This window comes from Octopus bimaculoides, chromosome 13 (genome assembly GCF_001194135.2).
Source record: "Octopus bimaculoides isolate UCB-OBI-ISO-001 chromosome 13, ASM119413v2, whole genome shotgun sequence".
Classification (NCBI taxonomy): domain Eukaryota; kingdom Metazoa; phylum Mollusca; class Cephalopoda; order Octopoda; family Octopodidae; genus Octopus; species Octopus bimaculoides.
Window position 1 is genome coordinate 20,913,792 of NC_068993.1, and position 9,592 is coordinate 20,923,383.

Genomic DNA, 9,592 nt, shown 5'->3' on the forward strand with positions numbered 1-9,592 from the left:
AAGTAGAAAACATTAATGTTTTAGGAGACAGCTATACGCATACATAGGTGCGGCGAAGCATATGCAGAGATATACGTAGGGCACGCACACACACACACACACACACACACACACAATTACACACGCACACATACCAACACGCACACATAGACACACATGCATAAATGTATAGGAAGAGTAAACAAGAAATAGAGAGAGAGAGGTAAAGAGAGAGGGAGAGAGAGAGAGAGTGAGCACGAGAGGGATGTTTTAGAAATGTTTGTTCGTAGTTTTATGGTTTTGTAACTTAAAATCCTGCACCGGACCGATGTTGCCTCAGTTTTGGAGACATACGTCACAAAATCCGAGTAACCGACCTTAAGGCATCAGAGGCACCTTTAATTTTGGTCTTATTCGTCGTTTTGTTGGGTGGTTTTGATATTTTCGAATAAAGTTCTGTGAGTGCGACGTCTGAGCCCAACATAATATATTTTGTTTTGACCCAAGAGATGTTCTGTGCGTATATAGATGAGAGTATGTATGTATGTATGTATGTATGTATGTATGTATGTATGTATGTTTGTATGTATGCTTATATATATATGTATATATGTATGTGAGTAAAAATAAATACAAAGAAAGGGTTTTGTATGATCAGAGGAATATATTATTTTATTTAAAAGAGTTCCAACTCTGTCTATTTTTTATGTTTTTTATTTATATTCTAGTAAAATTTATGTGGGATATAGAATATGGAATATATAATATATAATATAAAAAAAGATGGATGTCAAGCGGTTGAAGGGGACAGACACTGACAGAAAGACACTCACAAACACAAACGCATGCGCACGCACATATGCGACAGGTTTCTTTCCGTTTCCGTCTACCAAATCCACTCACAAGGCTTTGGTCGATCCGGGGCTATAGTAGAAGGTTCTTGCTCACGGTGACACGCAATGGGGCTGAACACGGAAACATGTGGTCGGGAAGCAACCTTCTTACCACGCAGACACGCCTGCGCCTGCGCCTATATAATCCTAGACCGAGCGTTGTGAGTGTTTATTGAGCGAAAACACATAAAGCTCCACGATGCTCCAGCAAGGGATGGTGGTGAACGCTGCTGTACTCTTTCACCACAACTTTCTCTCACTCTTTCTTCCTGTTTCTGTTGTGCCTGTAATTCAAAAGGCCAGCCTTGTCACACTGTGTCACGCTGAATATCCCCGAGAACTACGTTAAGGGTACACGTGTCTGTGGAGTGCTCAGCCACTTGCATGTTAATTTCACGAGCAGGCTGTTCCGTTGATCGGATAAACTGGAACCCTCGACGTTGTAGGCGACGGAGTGCCAACAACAACAACATATATATATATATATATATATATATATATATATATATATATATATATATATATACATATGAACATGCGTACGTGACTGTATTTTGAGTTTTGGATATGTATGTGTTTTGTAGGTATCGTTGCAAGCACACGTACGGAAATACTAACTTTACATGCTCATATGCATACAGAAATTATCAATACACGTGTGTGTGCGCGTGCAAATATGAACATATTTACTTGCGCGTTTACTTGTTTCAGTTAGTGAAATTTTGCCGTGCTGTGATCACGCTGAGCACTTCCATATTACACATAAAACAGTTGAATGCGATCTTTGTTATCAAGGACCACAAGTGTGCCATGTACTTCGGAATTTCTGAAGACGACTCCATTAATGTTTTCTAAGCTGGTCAATGACGTCATAGAAGACTTAAACCAGGAGAGAATCATTCCGTATTTGAGTTCGTGCTTGTAAGTTTGGGAGTTTCACCTAATTGACTCCAGATGGCATCTGAATTCTGACTTCAGTGTTACTAAGCCATCAACTAAGTAGACATCCGGAGTGTGTGGATGGAAAAACATATCAACGCTTGGCGGAGTTCTCTTTTTGTTTCTTTATTTATTTGATTATATAAGGATGAAGTGCGATTAGGGATGGCTCCACACATGCAAACAAAAAAATAATAAACAAAAGGCAGCTAATTTTGTACGCGAAAAATATGTGCATTCATACGTGCGTGTGTGTCCGTGTATGCGTGTGTATGTATAAATGTGCCCACTCGCATATGTATATATGCAGGCGCGTTTATATATATATATATATATATATACATACATACATACACACAGACACACACATAAATATATATATGCATATATATGTGCGTGTGTGTGTGTGTGCGCACACACACACACACACACACACACACACACACATATATATATATATATGAATGTTTATATAGATATAGCTTTATATATGTATGTATCCATATATGAATGTATTTATATGAGTGTGTATGTGTCTGTCAGTGTGTGTATGACTCTTACATGCATACATACACGCATACATACATACATACATACATACATACATACATACGTACGTACACTTACATACATTCATACACTTACATATGTGACCTTGTTTCCTATCACAGCGGGAGATAATTTTGAAAAATTGACAACCGGAAGTAATTTTTAAAGGATGCAGTGACTTTGGATTTGCCGATTTATAACTGCAAGATATAAATGTTTAAAGTGGTTGACTGCAATATAATATGTATTAGCGTTTTAAATTAAGATATTTAAGTTATTTGCAAATGTTATTAAAGGCAGATAGAAACAAAGTTGGTAATTTTAACGGTATATTAATAAACGTAGAAGTAGTTTTGCCCTTACTTCCTGCTGCCGAAATCACTTCTCTCGCTAACATTTTACACTTTAATATTCTTTTGTTTTTTGTTTTTTTCTCTCCTAGTACAGTCACACTAATCGTCCACTCGTTTCTATCACTTTATACATACATACATACATACATACACATCTATACACAAACACACACGCCGGACTCCCCATATGTATATATTCGCCTGCATATATATATATATATACATATATATATATATATATATATATATATATATATATATATACATACACATACACACAGAGGGATGTATGTATTTATATATACATATGTATGTATGTATATATGGATGTGTGTATTTTTCCCTTGTTTACAATTACCACGGTAAAAATAAATAAGCAGCTACCAGAGCAGCAAAAAATCACACAAATAATAAGGACGTAACACCCTGTTTGTAAAGGTAGAAACTCTGGGTTGATGTGAAATATTTTGTATAATATATATAAATAAATAAATGGAGTTAAGCGCTTAACTCCATTTATTTATTTATATGTATGTATAAGGGGTAACTGTGAAATTAATCACAATATTTGAATATTGTTTACATATTTCTTTACAGGTTATATACAGTTATTACTATAAAAAAAAACGCTACTGTGTTGTAAACCAGTTGTAACAGCGTGAGAATGCATGCTTGGCGAGAGCTAATCTTTTTAACACGAGGTCGGAACAGCATAGTCACCAGCTAACCAGGAATTTTCCATTAATCTTGACACCTCACAAATACACGAGCACAACGATCGGTTGAAATATGGGTCAAATTCATCCGATGAAGACAGTCGCCGCCAAATACTTCATATGCCGTGGTCTTCGCCTGTTATTGAACTGACAGGGTTTCAAACGCTGGATACTGTTACATCTGTGTATGTATGTGTGCGCGCGTGTTCATGTGTGTGTGAATGTATATATATATAGAGCGAGAGGGAGTTGATGCATTGGTGTAACCATGATGTTCTGGTGATCTGATGACTGGGACAGCTTTCTTTGTCTACACTGATTTGCATATTGGTGCAGACATGTAAACATAATTTATTCTATATTTAAGAGATGACGAATTATATGCATCATTATTTACATTTGATGTTGGAGACGTACAGTGTCAGTGAACTAACTACCAGTGAACTAAGGTAACACCTCGTATTTTTCGAGCACCTTCCGCAGTATTCGAGTAGTACTGTTTTCTGCAAGTGCTCCACCCTTATTGCACCCTTATCGAGATTTTTGTTCACTGTTCCCAGGGCTCCGACAATTATTGGTACAACTGCTTAACCTGTCATATCTATCGACTTTTCTTATCACATATATGTATATATATAGCTGGGAATATCTATGATCCAGCATAGTTTTCCTTTCTCTTTCGGGGTCGATAAATTAAGTACCAGTTGCGTACTGGGGTTTTATCTAATCGACTGACCCCCGCCACAAAAGATTTCGGGCCTTGTGTCTAAAGTAGAAAAGATTATTATTATTATTATTATTATTATTATTATTATTATTATTATTGTTGTTGTTGTCACTATTATTATTATCATTATTCAAGTCACTGCCTGGAATCGAACTCGGAATCTTGGATTAGTAGCCCGCGCTCTAAACCACTACGACCGTGGGTAATTATGGAGTGAATTTTAGGGCTTATAAATCTAATATTTTCTTATCCTTCCTTAATACCGGTCCATATGCTATTCATATCTGCACTCAGTTTGCTTAGGAGGTTGTTGTGTCCTAGCTTATGTGCTGCCTCTTTTAGTTTTCGTATTTTCCAGTGGTGTTCTCTGTCTATTATTTTAACTTCATCCCAAAGGGAGAGGTGGTCTCCATTTTTCCATATATGATCAGCTATACCTGATTTATCAATATCTCCTCGTGTCACAGCTTTGCGATGTTCCTCTACCCTTATTTTGAGAGGGCGATATGTTTCGCCTTTGTATAACCTACCACAGCTGCATGAGATGGAGTACATGCAGTTTTTGGTCATATTCTCTTCTATTAGTAGTTTTACCCGAAGGAGATATTTGCAAAGTGTTGTATTACTCTTGAATACTGTCCTGATGTCATATGGGCCGCATATGTTTTGTATCTTTTCAGAGAGGCCTTTCACACAAGATAGACAGACTGTTGACAGTTTATTGGTTTCAGCCTCTCTTTTCTTCATAATTGGAGTAGATAGTATGCTTTTGGAGTAGTTGTTGCTTAATAGATTGTTACTGAGCATGATCATTTCTTCGTGGTGGGTATCACAATCGCTACCTATATTCTTTTCTCGATGTTTTAGGCACTGAGCAATCCCTCTCTTTACACTGTATGGATGGTGGGAATTGAAGAAAAGGTATCGTCCAGTGAAGGTCGGCTTGCGGTATACGGATGTCCTGAATCCATACTTGGTGCGTGTTATTAATATGTCCAGGAATGGTAGCTGATTGTCTTTTTCTTTTTCCATTGCGAACTGTATGGATGGCTTTATTGAGTTCGCACAATTTAACAGCACTTGGACATCTTCATAGTGGGGCCAGAGTATAAAGGTGTCATCAACATATTGCAGCCATAATGTTGGTTTTAGAGGTGTTGATGCTAAAGCCAAATTCTCAAAGTATTCCATGTATATATTGGCTATTATCGGTGGTAATGGCGAACCCATAGCTAAACCATTTCTGTCGATATATATATCAGTGTCCATACTGAAATAGGTGGTTTCTACACAGAAGGTCAACATTTCCGTCAAGTTTCTTATTGGTATACTAGTGCGTTATTTTAGATGGGTATCTGTCACTAGTTTTTCTTGAATCACCGATAGTGCTTCACCAGTTGGGACTTTGATGAACAGACTTATCACTTCTAGATTCACATCTGATAGGATTCAATGGGGGGGGGGGGGTGTCCTTGATCAATTCTGTGAAGTAGGTGGAATTCTTCACGTACGATGTTGACTTCCCTTCTAATGGACTGATTATATCCACAAGAAAGCGGTTCAGTGGATGACGTGCTGAACCTCTACAGCTCACTATAGGTCTTAATGGAATACCATCCATGTGAAGTTTAGGGAGACCGTACATGTGTGGTAGTTTACTGTAGTGTTGAGTCAGTTGTCTGCACTTCATTCATGTAAAGTGATCCTTGTTCTTGATCAAGATCTGTAACAACTTCCTCTCTGTTTTCAGAGTTGGGCCTTTCTTTATCATCCAATGAAATCATTATGGGATGAGGAAGACTGCAAGACAGCAGTTACCGTAATGATGACAAGTGTTTAAATAAATATATTCACTTCTCATACCTCCTGACATTTATAGCTTATATGTATGTTTGTATATATGTGGGTATGTTTGTATGTATGTATGCCTGTATGTGTGTGCATATATATATATATGTTTGTGACATAATTGTGACATTTAAACTAGCAGAGGTTATCCGGTGTGCTTGAGTAATGAATCAAACAAACATAAGACGGAAAGTGTGATTTATCGGAGAATCGTGTATACTTCTAAAATAGTTGCCGCACAAAAGTCACTCTTGCAGTTTCATACAGATATACATAAGAGACCTGTAATCTAGGCAAATTTCAAAATCCGAACTTTCGATTCATTTATACCCAATTACCGGTCTGAGCTTTTGTCGTAACCTACTTATTGGTCTACCAACATCAAAGTTTACTTAATTAATCTTTGGTTTATGATACAGAATATCACCGCGGTTTGTAGAGAGTAGTTATCCATCTTGCTTCTTCACTTATATTCGTGTATATGGAGCAGCAGTTTTAAGATGGTATGCTGGCTAGAGTTAGAAGCAATGTTCTATCAGAAATTCGGTGAAAAGAGTTTAACAATATATTCACAGTCATGTTTTCTGTAATGTTGCAAGCATCCTTGAAAACAAAAATCACCAACTGGCGATAAGAAATCTGATGGTAAGTTGTTCCATCTTCGCAGATTACAAGCAAAATCCAAATTTAAGCCTCTATATTTCCGTGAGGAGCTATTAGCAGACGATTGTTCATCCACAACAAAGACGTATTTGTCAGTCAATACTCAAAGACCTACAAAAATATTAATCACAATTTTTGCACTGCAAAAGCAGTTGTGTTGAATGAACCTGTCCCAGTATATGCAAAATCTATCATGCTTAATATAAAAGAGAGTTGAGCTGAAAAATGTCGACAAGTTTTAATATCTGACTGCTAATCATTCATCAAACTGATGTTGAAGTGTCACAACGTGTTGTCCAGGCCGAGTGAAGCGTTTAAAGGTTTGAAATGCTGCCCTCTTTGCAACACTGCTGTGATGCTGACACTTGGAGAGTATAGAAATCTCAAACTACAAAGAGTAAGGCTTACCACATGTCTTGCTTATGAAATATTCAAAGCCTAATTTTGTAGTACAAAGTGGGGTGACAACTAATCAGCTTGTAATCTAAGCTTCAGCAAATAGAGACTACCGAAAGCTGAAACAAACTTAGTCAAATATTGAATGAACTCTTCTTCCAGTCGGGCATTGTTTGAAATGTTACTTCTTAAGTACCAGAATTTTGGTACAGCATTTAGAGAGGCACTGTCTGCCACTACAAGAGGATCCTTTTTGAGGTGTCCAGATGCTGGCTAGTGCAAAATCTCAGTCTTCCACGTAGTGATTGCTAAGTAGGAGGGTTTGATAGCATTAGTAAAAGTCAACTAATACTTGGATGTCCTGCAAAAAGAATTCTATCAAAGTACGGTCGTCTGTAAATAGAAACTCTAACAGAAGTTGTTCTCTGACTTTATTTCAGGATGTGAGGAGTTGTAAACTGAAGATGATGTCATCGGTCTTAAACTGGATATGCAACATCACTTTTGTCAACATCACTGAGTGCAACTTGCAACATAGCTGAGACGTAAATTGCAAACACGATTAGGACCATTACACACCCATGCTTGTTCCATACTTTGTAAGAAATATACTAAAAGCTGAACCACTTTACATCACGAAGGCCATCATACCAGAGAAAAGTTCGGTAACCAACTCTTAGCCACTATTGTCCCCAGATTCTACTCGACCCTGAGTAGTAGCAACAGCCAGGGTTCCAGCTACGGGTGAATTAGCATGTCATGGAATTGCTTCTGGAACAAGATCATTGATACTCACCATAATGGATCTAGGAAAAATTAAGCCTTTCAGCTTTATAGCTGCTTATTTAAGAGAAGATAACTCTGAATAAATCCTGCATCTCGTTGCACCAAACCAAAATAAAAAGAAGTTAGAAGAACGAGACAGTGCGACTGGCTCTGTCCACCGTAATACATACATACATACATAATACATGCATACATACATACATACATACATACATACTTATACATACATATATGCATATAATATTCATCTATCTATCTATCTATCTATCTATCTATCTATCTATCTATCTATCTATCTATCTATCTATCTATATATATATATATATATATATATATATATATATATATATATATTTCTTTTATTCTTTTACTTGTTTCAGCCATTTGGCTGCGGCCATGCTGGATCACCACCTTGCAGGGTTTTAGTTGAAGAAATCAATCCAAGGACCTATTCTTTGTAAGTCTAGTACTTATTCTACCTGTAGCTTTTGCCAAACTACTACGTTACAGGGCATAAACATATCAGCATATCGGTTGTCAAGCGATGTTAGGGGTGGGGGGCAAGCACACACGCACATGTACAACGGGTTTCTTTCAGTTTCCGTCTATCAAACCAACTCACAAGGCTTTGGTCGGCCCGAGGCTATAACAAGATATTTGCCTAAACTTTCACGCATTGAGACAGAACCCGGAACCATGTGGTTGAGAAGCAAGCTTCTTTCGACACAGCCACGCCTAAATATATATATAGTGTGTGTGTGTGTGTGTGTGTGTGTGTGTGTGTGTGTGTACATATGTATAAGTGCGTGCGCATGCTTATGTGTGTGTACTCCCAAGTAATTCTCAAGTTCAGGAAATGACATGTTGAAAAGAATATTTCTTCTGATCCCAAAATCTAAAGCGATATAAAATCAAAAACTAACAGACACCTACTCAGATGCCATACACTGCAAGTAATATAAATAACTCAATAAAAAGAATATGATTTTTGTCTTTTATTAAAAATATTTCTAGAAGTTTTCAGTCATTTGGTTATCTCTTCAAGATAGTTGCATCCCCCTTTTCGTTTATTTACGAAACTTTTTTTAACTTTAACAAAAAGGGCCAGGGTGTTCTTCATACTTTGGCACCCTGGGCCGGATAACTCTGATGGTATTCTCTTTAGCTGTTCTTCTATGCTACTGGATTTTCAGGTTCATTAGAACGTAGGACAAGTCCTTTGTGTTGTATAGTTATGGCAGCTTCTCTATTCAAATCTCTCAGCGGTCAAAGTGCTTGACATATCTGAAAACAAAGCAGACAAAAATTATAACAAAGCTGTATACATATTTAACCAATCGATGTATAGATCACATAGGATCAAATTGTATGCTGTGGTATTTTAACACTGCAAAACATGCAATCATGACTTACCTAATGTAGCCCCAGGTTTACAGACATGGTCACATGACCATTTACGGAATAAACGATGATCTGTGCGACCTGATGCATCCTGGAACTGCCTTGCATGTAAATGTCGGTGACAATAATTGGAACACGAGGTGGGTCCTCTTCGTTCTGGTTACCATCATCTATACGGTGACAAAAACAAGCGTCAATATATTATTTGATACAAATATCTCTTCATATTATACATAAAATGAAACATGGAAATACATTTTGAGAATTACACATACGTATGTATCTACGTATTGTTAACATTTATTTACTAGTATATATATATATATATATATATATATATAT

The 9,592-nt window shown here is 37.0% G+C and overlaps 1 protein-coding gene across 1 annotated transcript in view; it reads right to left on the minus strand.

The window, feature by feature from the left end:
- Positions 1-8,835: 8,835 nt before the first annotated feature.
- The window catches only part of LOC106880408 (uncharacterized), a 2,290-nt gene continuing 1,533 nt past the window's right edge, over positions 8,836-9,592 (minus strand). The window contains exons 4-5 of the mRNA XM_014930323.2: positions 9,263-9,420; positions 8,836-9,133 (exon numbers count right to left, since the gene is read on the minus strand). Of these exons, the coding sequence (XP_014785809.1) occupies positions 9,263-9,420 (158 nt within the window). The 3' untranslated portion in view covers positions 8,836-9,133. The remainder of the gene's footprint in view (positions 9,134-9,262; positions 9,421-9,592) is intronic.